Source organism: Melospiza georgiana, chromosome 31, assembly GCF_028018845.1.
Source record: "Melospiza georgiana isolate bMelGeo1 chromosome 31, bMelGeo1.pri, whole genome shotgun sequence".
NCBI classification, from domain to species: Eukaryota; Metazoa; Chordata; class Aves; order Passeriformes; family Passerellidae; genus Melospiza; species Melospiza georgiana.
In genome coordinates, this window is record NC_080460.1 from 595251 (window position 1) to 615666 (window position 20416).

Sequence of the window (20416 nt, forward strand, 5' to 3'; positions counted from 1 at the left end):
CTGGTGTTACTGGGAAAGCTCCCAGTTCTGGGCTGGGAATGACCTTGGGTTTGTGGTCAAGGCACTGGGATGATGACCAGTGGCACCTTCTCACCTGGGCCAGGGGATGGTTTGTTTTGGAGAGGGAGAAGCTCATCCTGGAGCTAAGTCCCCTCTCCCTGTGAATGTGAAGCTGCAGAAAAGTCCTTTCTCCCCATTCCTCCCTTTAATTTGAGAATCCCCTTCTCCCTGGAGCAGATCTTTCCCCACTCCTCCTCCACAGCCAGGAGAAAAGCGGGGATCAGGTTTCTGCTGGCCAAGGCTGCCCCTTCCCACATCCCCCCCATCCCACTGCCCAGCTCTGCTCCTGCACAATGCTGGGAGATGAAATGATTTGCAGATGGATCTTGCTCAAAAGAAAACAAGTGAGTTCATCGTTGTCCCGCTGCCAGGGGTTTATTCCTGACTGTAACTCGGCCTCTGGAGCTGACAGCACAATTTATGTTCGGAAATGAAACAAATCTAAAGTTGAGTCCCTGCTCTTGTTCATTCCTCACAGTGGCTTTTATATAGGAGCTGCTGTAACTCCTCCTCCCAGTTCCTGCTCTGGCTGGGAAAGCAGGATTTAATGCATTTTGCTGATGGAGAGAGGAGAAATTTGGGATCAGTGAGACAGACCTGGTGCCTTTTTGAGATCTTTGTGACTTGACAAAGAAATGGCGCCAGGATCAAACAGCTACTCCCAGTTCAACCAGTGTGCTCACCCTGATACAAACCCAGTCAGAGGTGCTGGGCAGCTCCTCACTTCAGTATTTGCAGTAGGAACCCTCCTGGGTTTTTTCCCCTGGGAAATCCAGGGTCTGAAGAGTTTTGGTGGGCCTGGCTTCCCTCTCTCCTCCCTGAGGCTGAAGGCAGCACCTTGATAATTTCAGGAGTTTCCCAAGGGCTGAAACCTCTGCTCACAGCCCTGAGGAGGAGCTCCCCAGTCTCTGCTCAGCGGGATTTGGGTGAATTCTCCTGCAGTTTGTGTGCAATGATTTGTTCCCTGCTCCCCAAGTCATGGAATCGTGGGGTACCCTGAGTGCTCCTTAACCAACCCTTCCCACAGAGCTCCACCTGAGCTTTGCTCAGAGCTTTTCTGGGACGAAAATCCCTCTCTCCTCACCAGTAGAAATGGTTTGAGTTCCAGCTTGACCTGGAACTGGCCAAACTCTCCCAGCAGGAATGTTCATTCCCACCTCTGACCTGAGCAGCATCACCCTGGGCTCCCACTGCTCCCAGCTGGACCCTTTTGTGTTAAAAACAAAACATCAGCAAAGCCCTGAGATTCTGGCTGTAAAGATCAGCTGAATTCTGCTTTTTTAACATAGATTCAGTCTGGGGACACGAGGTGGGGTTTTATTTCTCCCCAGCCTCCCGAGGGCTGTTAATACCATCCAGATGTTGCTGCCTCATGAAATTTCCAGGATGAGGTCATTGTTTGCTATTCTAAGGCATCCCCAGCCCTGCTTCCCTAAGTCAGGCTGGTTCTTGTCTGCTCTGGAGTTCATGGAGCTCTCTGGACCTGTCTGTGAAGGATGAAAATGCTCCTCCAGGTCCTCCCTTCTGTCCTGAGCATGGCAGGGAAGTGGCTGCTTTTATTGCATCCTCCTTGGGTTTATTTTTTAAATTTTAACTCTATTCCTACTTTCCCATCATTTTTTTTCTCGGTTCAGGGAGTCCCTGACAGCTCTGCTGTGCCAGAGGTGGGTTCTGACAGCCACTGCTCCCCACAGGTCAGGCAGGGTCCCGCTGCTGCTCCCTGGGATGGATCTCAGCCCTGCTTCATCCTTTTCCAGCATCATGGGATGCAGCTGCAGCTCCCTCTCCAGCCTGGATCCATCCCCAGGCAGATCGGGTTCCAGGAAGGATTAGTGAGAGGCTGGGAGCCAGGAGAGCCTGGAGAAATGCTGAGCTGGGCAGCAGAGCTCAGAGAGCACAGGGGAGAAAAGTGTCCCCTCAAACATCCGTGACCCTGCAAAATCTAAAACCTAAATGGAAAACCTGGGAAAGGCTGGACCTGCTCAGTGGGGTCCCAAAAGCCCCCTCAGAAAAGCTCTTTGCCCCTCTCCAGCCACTCCCCAGGCTCTCTCTGCTGCAGCAAAGCACAACTGCTGCTTTCATCCCCAAATTCCACCCACCTTGCTGTGCCATTTATCACAGCTCATCCCTGCATCCCAGCTCTGCGTGGCAGAGACTCCTGGAATGAGGAGCAGCACTGGGATCACACAGAGCCACGTGGAGATCCCAGCAGGGCGTGGGCTCCCCTGAGCCTTCCCTGGTTTTAATTCCTTTTTGAGCCCGACCTGACCCACATTTCCATTCCTCTCCACCCCAGCAGCCTCCCAGTCAGGATGGAGCTGGATCCCTTCCCTTCCCAGTTGATCACACACGTGCCCCTGCCTCCTCAGGAGTGCCTGGAGCAGCTCCAGGAAGTTTGGGAGTGAGAAGCAGGAGCTGCTGCCAAGCTGCTCTGCTGTGAACAAGCCAGCAGGGGAATTGCTCGTGCTCTCGGAAATTGCTCTCAGGTTGTTAACACAGACTCGGAGAGGCTTTGGATTTTTCCCAATCCCAGCTGATAGCTGCTGGGCAGCAAAAGGAGAAGGTTTTTCTGGGGGCTCTCCAGCCCAGTTGTCAGTTTCTCGGCTGTTTAGGTGGCCTGGAAAGGCTCAGGGTGGCCTTGGACAGCCCGGCGCTTCAAAGGACGAGAAGAGACTTCTGATCTTGTCTCGGTCTCGGTGTTTATTAATTGTTTATCTAAAAGATTTTCTTTCAGCCCAACAGAGGTCTGCACAGCAGCCAGCCATGAGCACACTGAGAGCCCCCGGGGCGGTCACTTATCTTTATACCCAAAGTTACGTATACAATATTTATAATTTTTCCCCAATACCTTCTACCCTTATTAACCGGTGCACTTCTAGTAATAACCAATCCCAAAGTGCCACCATCACCACAGAAGATGGAGGCCAAGAAGAAGAAGAAGAAGGACAGGACACGCCCCAATTCCTCCATCTTACTTCTTTAGACCCCCCTGTACAGAAATCCTAAACCCTGTGTTTCACACTCTAATTAACCCATCCCTTCACCATTCACCCAGTGAGATCCTCCCATCCTCATACAGGTGTCGTCTCCCGTGCAGGATCAAAGTCCAGGCACCAGACACTTCTGGCAACATCCCAGGACCCCCGAGCCCCCCAAGGGTGGTCTCGGTGTCTCTGCACATCAGTCCTGAGGTGCTGAGATCCCACACCCAGTTATCTGCACAAATCCTCTTGGTCCATTTGGAATTAGCTGATCCCTGTCCCTGCCTTGGATGGGATCTGCGCTGCTGGGAATGTGTCATTTGCTAGAGCTGCAGCTTTGATTCCTGCTCAGACTTTTTAGCTCTTGCAGGGATTTATTTCCTTTAAAGTGGTCGGACTTGATGATCTTGGAGGTCTTTCCCAAGCTTAAGTGACACCTCTACAGAGTCATGGTGTGGCTGAACAGATCTGTTGAGAGTTTTTTGCAGATTGAGGAGTTTTTGTTAGACAATGGCCATATTCAGCCGATGTTTTGGCCATATTGTGTTTGAAATGATGGTTACATCTGCTCCAGTGTCAACTGTGAGTTTTAGTTCTTAGGAATAGAATCACCATTAGGATGTGTGAGGGTTACCTGTTTGTCTGGTTTACCTCTTGTGATGCCCATGGCCCAGTATACTTCTGGTTTACCTGTGGAACCAAAGCTTCCTGTTCCCTGTTCCTTGTAGCCTGTACAGGGGACACAGATCAGCCTCCAAATAATCCTGTCCAATCCTCACTTCATCCTAGGGCATTTTTCCTCCCAAAATGTCTTGGTTTGGAAAGACAGGAGTCTGCTAAGGAAGGCAGAAGCCTCCCCTGAAATGGAGAATGTAAACCCTCCCCACCCCTCCAAATTGCTATAAATTTTAAATTAAGGGGCTCTCAGGCAAAAATATGGGAGCAGGAAATCAGAGTTCTTTAACAGGGAAAAGAAAAAAAAAAAGATAAAGGATAAAATAATCAATGCAGTGAACTAAAACAACACTGCCAGATTCAGAAACCAAGCTGACACTCTGTGGGTCAGGATGTTGGCAGCAGTCCCATTGGAATTGTGGCTCAGCCCTCCTGCAATGTCAGGGCTGGTTCTGCTGGAGCAGGGATCCTGGACAAGGGTGGAGTCTTCCTCTGGAGATCCAGGGGCAGAGGCAGCTGCTGTTCCTCTGGGAAATCCAGTGGAGAAGCCGTGCTGGTGTTCCAGAATCCCCAGATTATATCCAGGCAGGAATGCTTGGCTGGTGTTCCAGAATCTCCAGATTATATCCAGGCAGGAATGTTTGGCTGCTGTTCCAGAATCTCCAGATTATATCCAGGCAGGAATGCTTGGCTGGTGTTCCAGAATCTCCAGATTATATCCAGGTAGGAATGCTTGGCTGGTGTTCCAGAATCCCCAGATTATATCCAGGCAGGAATGTTTGGCTGGTGTTCCAGAATCCCCAGATTATATCCAGGCAGGAATGCTTGGCTCCTCCCTCTGGGCTCACATCTCCCAATGGGATGCTGTGGTTCTTACCAGCCATGCAGTGACATTCAATGGCCTCTTATCAGCAGATGTCCCCTCCCAGGGAGGTGTGATTGTGGTCACTCAAAGAGAGAGATTAGGCAAACTGCCCACTTGACAAAGGCAATCTGCCATACAGATGGTAATTGAAGACATCTTGCATTGCAATCTTCAACAATTTAGCAAAATCCATTTGTTTGCAGATCCCTAACTTCTCCCCTTCCCCTTGACTCCTTTCAGGATGTTTGCCAGCAGAAGGAAGCAGCACTACTGGGCTTACTCCATGGAGTGCAGCGGGAACGAGGCCCACATTTCCAGCTGCAAGCTGGGGAACCACCTGACGGGCCCGGGGAAGAACAGCAGCTGTGACAACGGGATGCCCGCGGTGGTCAGCTGCGTGCCCGGCCGCGCCTTCGCGCCCAGCAGCCACAGCGGCTTCCGAAAGGCCTTCAGGCAGGAGGTGAGCAGGGAGCAGCCCCAAAATGGGCTGGAAAAACCTTAAAACTGTCTGATCCCACCCCCAGCTGTGGGCAGGACGCTTTCTGCTGGGTTTGTTCCAACCTGGCCTTGGGCGCCTCCAGGGATGAGGCAGCCACAGCTTCCCTGGGAATTCCATCCCAAAACCTCACTGCTGTTCCAGGGAAGAATTCCTTCCCAATATCTATCCCATCCCTCATTCCAGGGATGAGGCAGCCACAGCTTCCCTGGGAATTCCATCCCAGGACCTCACTGCTGTTCCAGGGAAGAATTCCTTCCCAAAATCTGATCTATCCCTTCCCTCTGGCAGTGGGAAGCCATTCCCTGTGTCCTGTCCCGTGACGGTGTTCACAGGTGTCCGAGGATGAGGGAAGAGACAAGGATATCTGTCTCTATGTTTCAGAAGGCTTGATTTATTATTTTATTATATATATTATATTAAAACTATGCTAAAAGAATAGAAGAAAGGATTTCATCAGAAGTCTGGCTAAGAATAGAGAAAGAAAGAATGATAACAAAGGCTTGAGTCTGAGCCAGCTGACTGTGATTGGCATTAATTACAAACAACCCCATGAGACCAATCACAGATGCACCTGTTGCATTCCACAGCAGCAGATAACCTTTGTTTACATTTTGTTCCTGAGGCTTCTCAGCTTCTCAGGAGGAAAAATCCTAAGGAAAGGATTTTTCATAAAACATGTCTGTGTCCTGTCCCTCCAGGCCTTCCTGCCCAGCAGATTCCCAGAGTTCAGGGCTGTTCCTGCAGCATCTGCTGAGAGATGTGAAAACAGAATTATGGGATGGTTTTTGGGTTGGAAGGGACCTCAAAGTCCATCCCATTCCACCCCTGCCATGGGCAGGGACACCTCCACTGTCCCGGGTGGCTCCAAGCCCTGTCCAGCCTGGCCTTGGGCACTGCCAGGGATCCAGGGGCTGCTCTGGGAATTCCATCCAGGCCCTCACCACCCTCACAGGGAGGAATTTCTTCCCAATATCCCATCCAGTTTCCAATTAGAGCAGGAAACCCCTGTGTTACCGCGCCTGTGTGGGTCGCTGGTGGTGAGAGAAAGATGGTGAATGTTGTTTCGTGATCAGAAGGCTGATTTATTAAGATATTATATATAATACATTATTACTATACTAATAGAATATAGAGAGAGGTTTGCAGAGCTGCTAGGCTAGGCTAAGAATAGATAGAAAAAAATCTATAACAAAGTTGTGTCCAAGGACTGAGTCCCTGGCTTACACTTTGTGATTGGCCCTTAATTATAAACAAGAAGCATGAGCCAATCAAGGTGCATCCCATTACATTCCACAGCAGCTGACAATAATTGTTTACCTTCTCTTCGGAGGCCTCTGCCCTCCAGAAGACGCAGAAATCTGAAAGAAAGGATTCCTGTGAAGAAATGTCTGCGACACCCCTGGGGGTGTAATGTTCACCACCACATTCATCACGGTGTTCCACCGAGGGGTGTAACATTCACCACCAATTCCCACAACGTCCCCTCTGCAATTCCCACCTCCCTGCACGCCCAGCTGAGCTCCCACCCTCCCAAATTCCAGGTTCTTCCCTCCATCTCCCGCCTCCAAAGGGTGGGTGAGCAGCTCCCAGGGCAGCTGGCAGAGCTGGGAGAGAGGAGTGAGGGAATCCCTGGGTCACGTTCCTGTTGGAGCTGCTCTGAGCCAGCTGAACCCGTGCCCGGCTGTGCTGTTCCACGGGCTCTGGAATTCTGCTGGAATCACCCTGTGGAAATCAGCTGGCATTTCCTCCACCTCCACGTCCTCAGCGAGGAAATGCCCTGGGGGGAGACTGGGAAAACACAGAGAGCTTGGAAAGCTGGGTTTGTTTAGTCTGGTGAGGAGGAGAGCGCTGAGCGGCGCGTAAAAATCCCAGGAGATGCGAAAATATTGGAAAACAAGGCTGGAGTTGGATATTCCCAGTGTCAGGGCTAGGAGAGGACAGCTTAACCAGCAGCAAACATGGCCTAGGTGGGTGCCAGGGGAAATATTCCAGCTGCAGCTTTGGGATGGATGGGGAATCTCTGAGGTTTCGATTGTAGAATTTTGTGGATTTGTGAAATTTGGATTTTGTGGCTGTTCCTGGGTGGCTTTAGGGGGTCTCTGGGCTCTTCCCAGGTGCCAATAATGGGAAAATAATGGGAAAAATTATTGGTGGGAATAATGCAATCCCTGCCTGGATCCCGAGCTCTTCCCTGCAGCAGAGCTTGCAGGATTTAGGCGCGGGAGGTGAAAGGTTTTGTAAATCATTGTTAATCTCCCGAGCCGCACGCGCTGCCAAGTAATTCCTTAAGCCTTTGTTTGGGCTTTGCACGTCCTTGGTGTGACCCCAGCGAGGGAAAAAGCTCCAGGCATGATCCCAGTTGGAAAAGCAAAGGATTTTTGGTGTTCCCAAACATAAAGCTGTGCTCTCACCACCTCAAGCCAGGTCTGGGGTGCAGCAGGAATTGGCAGCTCCCTGCCTGGCACTGGAGAGAGGAGTGATTAACAGATAATAACTAAATTGTATTTAACTATATTATATATATATTATATTATATTATATTATATTATATTATATTATATTATATTATATTATATTATATTATATTATATTATATTATATTATATTATATTATATTATATTATATTATATTATATTATATTATATTATATTATATTATATTATATTATATTCCCAGAAATGAGAGGAACTGGAGCTGCCACTCAGCCGGGCATTTCTGACTGCAAAAGTCAGATTTTCTATTCCACTTTTCATTTATTATTTATTTTTTCATCATTATTTATTATATATTGTTTATATATTATTATTGGTCAGAACTGAGCACTCAGGCAGGTTTTACAGGGCTTGAGCTCAACATGGGTGCTGGATTAAGCCAGGGCTGGAGGTGTGAACAGCAAATAAAGCTCTTTAGGGCAGCCAGGGGTGAGAGCTGGGCACTGGTGGGCTCAGGGCCATTCCCAACCCTCCTGCAAAGCTCCCAAGGGATATGAGAAATGTTTTTATTCCATTTTTTCCAGGATGGAAAAATGTTCCTAAATCCAACAACTGCAGAGAACTGGGATGGGTTTTTTTATTCTCTGCCCACGCGTGAGGTGTGAGAAACAAATCCATGCTCACCAAAACCTTTGCAGATAAAAATCTCCTTTCATCCAGGACTTTCAGGCATTGAATAATGTGATGGATTTTTTAAGGTGTCTCGAGTGATTCTATGATAATTTTTAGGCCCAGATTTCCATAAAAATCCCCTGAAAAGGGTGGAAGTCACCCCAGTGTTGCACTTTTCCCAACCTGGAAAGGAAAATCGAGACAATTTTAGTAAGGAAGAATATAAAAGAGAATCTTTATTTGAAGGCCTTCAAGGAGCAGTTATGGAAAGATATCCACAAAACACCCCCACAAGGATAAGTGCATCTCTACAGGGGGTATAGATAAAAAGCCTCTAATTTCATGGATCCCAACACATATTTATAAATATGTGGCCTGCCCAGGGAGGTGGTGGAGTCACCAGCCCTGGGTGTGTTTAAAACAAGCCTGGATGTGGCACTGGGTTTAGTTGAGGTGCTGGGGCTGGGTTGGACTTGATGGTCTTGAAGGTCTCTTCCAACGCAGTGATTCTGTGATTCTGTGAATTCTGCAAATTCTGTGAATTCTGTGAATTCTGCATTTGTAACAAAGGCCACACTCCAGCTCCACCACACTCCAGGAGCTCCAACACACTCCAGGGAGATCCACCACACTCCAGGGAGCTCCACCACACTCCAGGGAGCTCCACCACACTCCAGGAGCTCCAACACAGCTCCTGGGAGCTCCACCACACTCCAGGAGCTCCAACACAGCTCCTGGGAGCTCCACCACACTCCAGGAGCTCCAACACAGCTCCTGGGAGCCCTGGGCTCAGGAGAGTTCATCCTTGAACATCCTGAATATAAAAGAGAATCTTTATTTGAAGGCCTTCAAGAAGCAGTTATGGAAAGATATCCACAAAACGCCCCCACAAGGATAAGTACATCTCTATAGGGGGTATAGATAAAAACCCTCTAATTTTATGGATCCCAACACATATTTATAAATATGTGGCCTGCCCAGGGAGGTGGTGGAGTCACCATCCCTGGGTGTGTTTAAAACAAGCCTGGATGTGGCACTGGGTTTAGTTGAGGTGCTGGGGCTGGCTTGGACTTGATGGTCTTGAAGGTCTCTTCCAACGCAGTGATTCTGTGATTCTGTGAATTCTGCAAATTCTGGGAATTCTGCGAATTCTGCATTTGTAACAAAGGCCACACTCCAGCTCCACCACACTCCAGGAGCTCCAACACAGCTCCTGGGAGCTCCACCACACTCCAGGAGCTCCAACACACTCCAGGGAGCTCCACCACACTCCAGGGAGCTCCACCACACTCCAGGAGCTCCACCACACTCCAGGGAGCTCCACCACACTCCAGGGAGCTCCACCACACTCCAGGAGCTCCACCACAGCTCCAGAGAGATCCAACACAGCTCCTGAGAGCTCCACCACACTCCAGGAGCTCCAACACAGCTCCAGGGAGCCCTGGGCTCAGGAGACTTCATCCCTGAACATCCTGAATATAAAAGAGAATCTTTATTTGAAGGCCTTCAAGAAGCAGTTATGGAAAGATATCCACAAAACACCCCCACAAGGATAAGTACATCTCTACAGGGGGTATGGATAAAAACCCTCTAATTTTATGGATCCCAACACATATTTATAAATATGTGGCCTGCCCAGGGAGGTGGTGGAGTCGCCATCCCTGGGTGTGTTTAAAACAAGCCTGGATGTGGCACTGGGTTTAGTTGAGGTGCTGGGGCTGGCTTGGACTTGATGATCTTGAAGGTCTCTTCCAGTGATTCTGTGAATTCTGTGAATTCTGTGAATTCTGCATTTGTAACAAAGGCCAAACCCAAAGGGCATCACCCCTCCTGTGTCTGTGTCTTGCAGCAGCCCCTGGTGAGGCTCAAGGGAGGAGCCAACACGGGCGAAGGCCGCGTGGAGGTGCTGAAGAACGGCGAGTGGGGCACGGTGTGTGACGACAACTGGAACCTGGTGTCGGCCAGCGTGGTGTGCCGGGAGCTGGGCTTTGGCAGCGCCAAGGAGGCCATCACGGGGGCCAGGCTGGGCCAAGGTGAGCTCCAGCACACTCCAGCACACTCCAGGGAGATCCACCACACGCCAGGGAGATCCAACACAGCTCCTGGGAGCTCCACTACACTCCAGGGAGATCCACCACACGCCAGGGAGATCCAACACAGCTCCTGGGAGCTCCACCACACTCCAGGGAGATCCACCACACTCCTGGGAGCTCCAACACAGCTCCAGGGAGCTCCAGCACACTCCAGGGAGCTCCACCACACTCCAGGGAGCTCCACCACACTCCAGGGAGCTCCAGCACACTCCAGGGAGATCCAACACAGCTCCAGGGAGATCCACCACACTCCAGGGAGATCCAACACAGCTCCAGAGAGCTCCAACACAGCTCCTGGGAGCCCTGGGCTCAGGAGAGTTCATCCCCAGACAACAGACACCAAATTCATCGCCAGACACCAAGTTCATCCCCAAATTCATCCCCAAACACCAGGCACCAAATTCATCCCCAAACACTGACACCAAATTCATCCCCAAAAACCAGACACAAAATTCATCTCTAAACACCAAATTCATCCCTAAACGCCAGACACCAAATTCATCCCCAAATTCATCCCCAAACACCAGACACCAAATTCATCCCTAAACACCAAATTCATCCCCAGACACCAAGTTCATCCCCAAACACCAGACACAAAATTCATCCCCAAACACCAAATTCATCCCCAGACACCAAACACCAAATTCATCCTCAAATTCATCTCCAAGCACCAAATCCATCCCCAAACACAGACACCAAATCCATCCCCAAACACCAGACACCAAATTCATCCCTAAACACCAAATACATCCCCAAATTCATCCCCAAACACCAAACACCAAATTCATCCCCAAACACTGACACCAAATTCACCCCTAAACACCAAATTCATCCCCAGACACCAAATTCATCCCCAAACACCAGACACCAGATTCATTCCCAAACTCCAGACATCAAATTTATCCCCAAACACCAAATTCATCCCCAGACACCAAATTCATCCCCAGACACCAAATCCATCCCCAAACATCATAGGTTTATGTCCAAAAAGGACACAGAGGAGTCCTGGTACTTTATTCCAATACAGGGAGCAGCCATGGGGGTCTCTTCATCCTCCAATAATTTGAGACTCCTTTCAATCCTAATTTCTCCCTCTCATTTCCCATTGGCTGAGGTACTTGAGAGGCACAGACTTCCCAAATCCCCTAATCCAAACCCCCTTCTAATCTATCCCCCTTTGTCTTTTCCTTGTGCCCATCAGTGGAATTCCCATGGAATTTCTGGTTCCTCCCATTGTTTCTTTCATCTCTCAGTATCCAGGTTTATTCATCAGCAGACCTACAGCTTGTTTGTAAAGAAAAATCCCTAATTTCTTTCACCAGTGCCGTGAATTAAGGAATGTCCCACCCCCAAGAACATCCCAGAATTCAGGGGCACAGTGGATTTTCATCAGGATGCTCAATTTGAGGACCAGGAATTTCTTCTCTAACCTTAATAAGCCTCCTGGGGCCAGACTGGAATTCTGTGACTTAAAAAGATTCCCTGAAAAAAACACCTGGGGATGATGAGTTTGACCTTTTGCTCAGGCAGCTGCTCCTGAGCAAAAGGTCAAATTCAGCCTCCCAGTAATTAATTCTTAACAACTCGTCATTGTTCCAGTAATTAATTTTTAATTATCTCATCTGCTGCTCTGAAATTCCCTTTGAGTTCTCCAGAACCACACCATGATGTAATGCATTACTAGAAGGTTCCTGGCAAAAAATGAGTCCTGGAGCCAGACTTCAAACGCTCCAATTTAAGAGCAGGACAGTAATTTAGCTCATTATAAATAGAAGGGCATTTGAACAGCTCAGAGCCAGGTCTGGGTTTGGATTTCCTGTCTTTGGGAGTTGGTTTAAATCCCAAAAGTGGTCAAAGGTGAATTGAAACCACCTGGTGATTCCCACACCCTGTTCCCAGGGTGGAAATAAAAAAAAAATAAATTAAAAAGCACACAAAATTCTTGTTGTGAGAATAAAAAAATTAAAAATTTCAATATTTAAACCAAACCCTGTTGTGAAAATAACCAAAGAAAAACAAACAAACAAACAAAACCAAAACAGAAGACACCATGACCTGGTGAGAATAACCAAAAAAAAGGACGCCAAACCCTTGGGAGAATAATTTTAAAAAAATTACACCAAGCCCTTGTTGTGAAAATAATCACAAAAAAAAGGACACCAAACCCTTTTTGTGAAAGTAACAAAAAAATTTACACCAAAACTTTGTTGTGAGAATAAAGGAATGGGGGAAATTTTGAGACTAAAGGAATGGGGAAAAATTGAGAGTAAAGGTATGGGGGAAAATTTGAGAATAAAGGAATGGGGGAAAATTTGAGAATAAAAGAATGGGGGAAAATTGAGAATAAAGGAATGGGGGAAATTCCTTCAGCTTAGGGAAGGGGACAGAAGGAAAAAACACGTGGGTGTCCTGAGTCTGGGAAGCTTTAAAATTTGACCAAATCCACTGGATTTGCCAAAAACCCTCTTTGTGGCGGGCTGGAATTTGCTGATGTGTTTAAGGGGATGTAGGAAACAGCTCCATCATCCTGGGGCTGCCACGTGAGGGAGGAGAACGTGGAACGCGCTGTCCCACAGCCTGGAATCTCCCTCTGCCTTCCCACACGCTTCCCTTCCCATTTTTTTTTTCTTTCCCTTCTCTCATCCATCAGTTCTCCCTGTCAGGAGTGTCCCTTGGGGTGGGTGATGTCCCTCCAGCAGCCACAGGGTCACGTTTTGGTTGGAAAAGGAGATTTTCATTTTCTGGCCGTGGATGCACAGGGAGCTCCCCAGGCTCTCCACGCCATGTCCCTGTTTACACTTTATTCTGTTCCAGCTGCACCCCAGGGAATTGGGGTTTTCTGAGGGTGCTTTGAAGGAGCAGCCTCACCATGGGCGTGGGAGGCTGGATTTTGCAGGCTAAATCAGCTCCCAGTGGCTGAACTGGGAGTCCCAGTTCACAGAATTCACAGAATTTCCAGAATCACAGAATCACTGTGGGTTGGAAGAGACCTTCAAGATCATCGAGTCCAACCCAGCCCCAACACCTCAACCAAGCCCTGGCACCCAGTGCCACATCCAGGCTGTGTTAAACACACCCAGGGATGGTGACTCTACCACCTCCCCGGGCAGAACATTCCGGAATTTATTCCATTCTTTATCACTCTTTCCATAAAAAACTTTTTCCTAATATCCAATCTATGATATTTCCCTTGGCTCAGCTTTGAGACCGTGTCCTCTGGTTCTGTCAGTGCTGCCTGGAGAAGGAGAAAGTTAAGGCAAAGTGGGAGAGCAGGGCCTTCCACCGAGCTCAGGGTGTGAGAAAGGATTTATCCACCTTTCATAGACCCACATTAAACAATTCACCCTTTTTTCCACAAAAGGAGGAGACACTGAGCCCAGAGCTCATGTGGTATTTTCAGAGACCTCCATCAAAGAGAGGAGTGATGCATCTGAATCCATGTTTTTAGAAGGCTTATTTATTATTTTATTATCTATATTATATTAAAGAATACTATACTAAAGAATAGAGAAAAGATCCAGACAGAAGGCTAAAAGATAATAAAGAAAAACTCGTGACTGCTTCCAGAGTACCAATACAGCCTGGCCATGATTGGTCATTAAATTAAAACAATTCACGTGTTGGATAAACAATCTCCAACCATGTTTCAAAGCAGCAAAACACAGGAGAAGCAAATCAGATAATTATTGGTTTAATTTTTTGAGGCTTCTCAGCTTCCCAGGAGAAGAATCTTGGGCAAAGAGATTTTTCAGAAAATATGACGGTGACACATGGATGTGTTGATATCCTGGAATTAAACTCCAAGGAGTTGGTGAAGGCAAATGTTGGATGGACAGGCCTAATCCTGGGGTTTTTAGTTATGGGAGGAAATACAATTTTCCTCACATTTCAGCATTTGGCTCCATTTCTGTGCCCCCATGTGCCATAATTTCCCCAAGAAGAGCAGCCCTGCCAGGGTTCTCTGGCTCAGAGAGAGGTTCTGCCCTTGTCCTTTGTCATCTTTGCCATCTTTGTCGTCCCACTGGAATGGCTTTGCCAGGCTGGGGACGCTGGCCTGGCTCCCTCCTGCATTCCTGGAGCTTCTCCCTCCAGTTCTGGTCAGGGCTTTGCTCCCCCTCAGCCCTTTGGGGGCTGCAGAATCACTGGGAAGGGCTGCCAGCTCTACATGGGAACCACAAACGGGATTTTAATGAGAGAGAGGCAAAAAAAGGGACAAGATTCCCATTCCCAGCAGCCTCCCCTAGGAATGTCCTCCCACCCTGCCCAGCTGTGGTGTGAGGGGTGGACACAGGGCTGGCCAAGCTGCCCAAACCCCATTAGTAAATTGTGGGTGAAATTAAACCCAACACATCCACAACTCTGCCTTGTTGTTCTTTCTAACCAGTTTTGGAAGCAGGAGCTGAGTTTTGCAGGAGGATCTTTTCTGACTGAAATTTCAATTTTCTGCTGCTGCTTATCCTGAGAAGACCCAAATTATTCCATTTTTCTGCCAGCACCTCGAGCCCATTCTCTGCAGCTGTTCTCTGCTGTTTCCCTCAGTGCTGGAATCCTCGACCTGCCCCAGATTTCTTTTCCTGACTCCTCATCCACCCTGTGGATGTTTCATTCACAGCCAACGTGTCAACGTCCCAGTTCTGTGTCAGGAATGTCAGGCCTTGACTGGAAGCAGATTCCAGCACAAAGACCCAGCCAAAAGGTCACAATTTGTGAAGTTTGTAAATTATGAAACAGTGGAAACTTGGTTTTTCCTGGGATTCTTGCATGCTTGAGCCGCAGAGAATGCTGGAAAGAATTTAACTGTGAAATTATAACAATAACTTCACAGATTTTTGTTTTATTTTTACAAAAAATCAGCAGATTTTTTCCAAGTTTAGAATGCTGGAGGTCACTGTGGTGTTCACAACCTGCTGGGGTGTTCCCTCACCACACAAAAGGGTTTTTTCCCCTGTTTTTTCCCCAAGGAATGGGTCCCATCCACCTGAACGAGATCGACTGCACGGGCTTTGAGAAGTCGGTCACGGACTGCAAGTTCAACACCGAGTCGCAGGGCTGCAACCACGAGGAGGATGCTGCTGTGAGGTGCAATGTGCCAGCCATGGGCTTCCAGAACCAGGTGAGGAGCTGAGGGACCCAGGTGGGAGGGAATTTTGGATGGGAATTTTAGGCAGGAATCATTTCACCCAAGCCGTGAGTATTTAATTCAGGTTTTAACTAAAAAAGGAGGGGAAATGAGGATGAGTGTCCCATTTTATGTGGGTTTTGGGCTCCCCTGAACTCGTCTCATGTGGTGGTGTGCAGGGGTCCCAGGACGAGGGAAGAGATGAGAATCTTGACTCCACGTTTCAGAAGGCTGATTTATTATTTTATGATATATATTATATTAAAAGAAAATTATGTATTAAAACTATACTAAAAGAATAGAAGAAAAGATTTCATCAAAAGGCTTGCAAGGAAAGGAATGGAATGATAATAAAATCTTGTGACTGGCCAGAGAGTCCCAAACAGCTGGACTGTGATTGGCCATTAATTAAAAACAACCCCATGAGACCAACCAAAGATGCACCTCTGGCATTCCACAGCAGCAGATAGTTATTGTTTTTAATTAATTAACAACTGGACTGTGATTGGCCATTAATTAAAAAGAACCCCATGAGACCAACCAAAGATGCACCTCTGGCATTCCACAGCAGCAGATAATTATTGTTTTTAATTAATTAACAACTGGACTGTGATTGGCCATTAATTAAAAACAACCCCATGAGACCAATCAAAGATGCACCTGTGGCATTCCACAGCAGCAGATAATTATTGTTTTTCTTTTCCTCTGAGGCTTCTCAGCTTCTCAGGAGAAAAATCCTGGCAAAGGTATTTTTCATAAAATATCATGGCGACAGTCTCAGAGTCCTGAAAATGAGGAAGGCCAGGTTGGAAGGGGCTTGGAGCAACCTGGGATGGTGGAAGGTCCCTGCCCATGGTGGAGGGTGGCACTGGATGATTTTTAACCCAATTTTTAACTCTTTCCTACACCACCATTCCATGATTCTGTTCTAACTGCATGAACCAAACACAGATTCCTCTGAGTGCTCCTTCCAAAGGTCTAAAGGAGCAGGGAAGGGAAGATTTCCCAGGGAATTCCTGCTGCTGGTCCAAGCCATTGAACTGCCAGGCTTGGCTGGACCATCCCCTGCCAAAGTGGGAGAAGAACTGAACTGGGAGAAAAACTCAACTGGGAGAAGAACTGAACTGGGAGAAGAGCTGAACTCCCTGAGCTCAAACCCAGAGGAGATTCCCAGTGCTGCTCCATCCCTGGATGGTTCCCCAGTGCCTTCCTTCCCCTTGGGGGGCCCCTCCTGATCCCACACAAAGATGGAACACGGTGCTGCACAGCCACAATGCCCTGAGTCATTTTTCCTATGAAAGATTTGGGAATGTGTTCATCTTTTCCTGACTCCTCATCCACCCTGTGGGTGTTTCATTCACAGCCAACGTGTCAACGTCCCAGTTCTATGTCAGGAATGTCAGGCCTTGACTGGAAGCAGATTCCAGCACAAAGACCCAGCCAAAAGGTCACAATTTGTGAATCCCAATGTGGTCAATGCCCACAGCTCTTCTTTTTGCCAGTCAGAGTGGGAGGGAAATCCCTCACCAGGGTTTCTCCAGCTCCGTGTTAAAGGGGGAGTTTTCTGCTGTGCAGCACCCAGGCCACTTCCAGCTGGGGACATCCAATGATTTCCAAATTTTTGAGGGAACAAAATCTTCTTCCCCACCTGTTTCCCCTTCCCTTGGAAGTTTTCAGTGGATTGAGGGGTTTCTGTCCTGCAGCTTCGCCTGAGCGGGGGCCGCAACCCCTACGAGGGGCGTGTGGAGGTGCTGGCCGAGCGCAACGGGACCCTGAGGTGGGGCACAGTCTGCAGCCACAACTGGGGCACCGTGGAGGCCATGGTGGTGTGCAGGCAGCTGGGGCTGGGATTCGCCAGCCACGCCTTCCAGGTGAGCCCTGTCCCACCCTAACCCTAACCCTAAACTTAACCCCAACCCTAACCCTAACCCTAACCCAGCCACGCCTTCCAGGTGAGCCCTGTCCCACCCTAAACCTAACCCTAAATTTAACCCTAACTCCTAATCCTAACCCTAACCAGGCCACACCTTCCAGGTAAACCCTGTCCCACTCCTAACCCTAACCCTAACGCTAACCCCAACCGTAACCCTAACCTTAACACTAACCCTAACCTTAACCCCAACACTAACCCTAACCTTAACCCCAACCCTAATCTTAACCCTAACCCTAACTCTAACTCTAACCCTAACCCCAACCCTAACCTTAACCCCAACCCTAACCTTAACCCTAACCCTAACTCTAACTCTAACTCTAACCCCAACCCTAACCTTAACCCCAACCCTAATCTTAACCCTAACCCAGCCCCTGCCTGGGCCTCACATCTGGATGGGTGGGCTGGGGGTGCTGGAGGAGGAGGAGGAGGAGGAGGAGGAAGGGTTGTTCCAAAAGGAGATCCAAGGTTGGAGCTGGAAAGACCCCAAGAGTAAAATCTCTTTGTGCAACACCTACATGGAGGTAGGGACTTGGAGTAGATGGAGCTGTGGAGGATAAAAAGTGAGGGAACTTCATCAGGAGCTGGAATGATGGGATAAGGGGGAATGTCTTCCTCCTGCCAGAGGGCAGGGTTGGATGGAATACTGGGAATAAATTCTGCCCTGGCTCTGTGGTGAGGAATTCCCAGAGGAGCTGTGATTGTCCCATCCCTGGAAGTGTCCAAGGCCAGGTTGGAGCAACCTGAGATAGTGGGAGGTGTCCCCGCCTGGGTGGGACTGGATGAGTTTTAAGATTTTTAAGGATTTGGTGATAAACATTCTGCTTCCCTGAGTTCTCTGTTGTTTTCTCAGAGCTCAGGTTTCCTGACATCTACCAATCCCTCCTTGGGCTGGTGCCTGCATGCAGGTTCTTGTCCCTCCTTGAAATGCAGAGGTCAGGTTCAAACTGGGGTCAGGTCTCCTGAAAAAATGGGATTTTGCCCCTGGAGTTGCTCCGGTGCAGCTCCATGAATTTTTGGTATTCCCTGCTCCTCCCTGCTGCTTCTGCATGGCCAGGAGTGACCCCTCAGTCCTGCCCCACCCTGGGAGTGTCCCAGGTGTCCCCTTGGAGCACCCTGGGATAGTGGAAGGTGTCTCTGCCCACGGCAGGGGTGGGATGGGATGGGATGGGATTTAAGGTCCATATTCCCATATGGTGAATTGTTCCCCCCCAGGCTTTTCCTGCTCAAACTCAGAGTAGAATTAGATTGGATATTCAGGACAAATCCTTCTCTGGGAGGCTGGGGAGGGGCTGGAATGGATTCTCTACAGAAGCTGTGGCTGCCCCATCCCTGGAAATGTTCAAGGTCAGATTGGACAGGGCTTGGAGCAAGCTTGGATAGTGGGAGGTGTCCCTGCCCGGGTGGGACTGGATGAGATTTAAGATATTGAAGGATTTCGTCATAATCCCAAATTATTTGGATTATTAATGCTTCCCTGAGTTCTCTGTTGTTTGCTCACAGCTCAGGTTTCCTGACATTCACCAATCCCTACGTGGGCTGGTGGCTGCATGCAGGTTCTTGTCCCTCCCTGAAATGCAGAGGTCAGGTTTAAACTGGGGTCAGGTCTCCTGAAAAAATGGGATTTTGCTCCTGGAGCTGCTCTGGTGCAGCCCTGGATGCAGCTCCATGAATTGTTGGTATTCCCTGCTCCTCCCTGCTGCTTCTGCATGGCCAGGAATGGCACCTCAGTTCTGCCCCACCCCTGGGAGTGTCCCAGGCCAGACTGGACAGGGCTTGGAGCAAGCCGGGCTGGTGGAAAGTGTCCCTGCCCATGGGATGAGCAATCCAAACCATCCCATGACCTCTGCCACCCTGGGCTCACGGACAGATCCCAGCCATTCTCCACGGCCAGGGAGGGATCTGCAGGTCCTCAGGGGACACTCAGGGCTGGGGCACCCAGCAGGAAGGAGGCTGGAGCTGCCCATGTGCTTCTGGGGCCATTTTCTGCTCCAACTCCTTCCTCCAGCTGATTTCCCCCATCAAACCCCGGGAGCTGAGGATCTCCACATCCCTGAGCGTGGCCTTTCCGACTGCCCGCCTCTGTTGACACAGCCCTGGGAGTCCAGCGAGGAAAAGGCATTTTTTCCCTGAGCTGAGGCTGCTGGAATTTGGAACAGAAAAGGCTCTTATGCTGCCCCAGCTCTGGAGCATAAAGCCCCAGTGTGCAGAACAGGGCAGCCCTGTGTGCTCCCAGCCTTCCCAAACAGCCGGGGGCAACGGGAGCCGGGGGACACCGGGGGTTTCTTTTCCTGGAAACTGCTCCCAGCTCGGGCACGGAGGGTTTTTTTAGATTCTCTCTCCCCTCCCCTTCTCCCACGTTCTGGGGTTTGGGAGTTGATGTTGTGTCATTCCCGTGAGTTTGATAAAACTGGAGGATGAGGAGAGGAGAGGAAGTTTCATCAGGAACTGGAATGGTGGGACAAGGGGGAATGGCTTCCCACTGGCAGAGGACTGAGTTAGATGGGATATTGGGAATGAATTCTTCCCTGCCAGAGGACAGTTAGATGGGATATTGGGAATAAATTCTTCACTGACAAAGGACAGATTTAGATGGGAAATTGGGAATAAATTCTTCACTGACAAAGGACAGAGTTAGATGGGATATTGGGAATAAATTCCCCACTGCCAGAGGAAAGAGTGAGATGGGATATTGGGAATAAATTCCCCACTGCCAGAGGACAGAATTAGATGGGATATTGGGAATTAATTCTTCACTTTCAGAGGACAGAATTAGATGGGATATTGGGAATGAATTCTTCACTTTCAGAGGACAGAATTAGATGGGATGTTGGGAATGAATTCTTCACTTTCAGAGGACAGAATTAGATGGGATGTTGGGAATAAATTCCCCGCTGCCAGAGGACAGAGTGAGATGGGATATTTGGAATTAATTCTTCCCTGCTAGAGGACAGAGTGAGATGGGATATTGAGAATAAATTCTCCCCTGGAACAGCGGTGAGGTCCTGGTATGAAATTCCCAGAGAAGTTGTGGTTATCCCTGGAAGTGTCCAAAACCAGGTTTAAACCACCTGGGATAGTGAAAGGTG

The 20416-nt window shown here is 48.8% G+C and overlaps 1 protein-coding gene across 1 annotated transcript in view; it reads left to right on the forward strand.

The window, feature by feature from the left end:
• Positions 1–20416, forward strand: part of LOXL2 (lysyl oxidase like 2) — a 64539-nt gene that overhangs the window by 31200 nt on the left and 12923 nt on the right. The window contains exons 4-7 of the mRNA XM_058042488.1: positions 4822–5041; positions 10035–10218; positions 15240–15391; positions 17101–17268. Coding sequence (XP_057898471.1) covers positions 4822–5041; positions 10035–10218; positions 15240–15391; positions 17101–17268 — 724 coding nt within the window. The remainder of the gene's footprint in view (positions 1–4821; positions 5042–10034; positions 10219–15239; positions 15392–17100; positions 17269–20416) is intronic.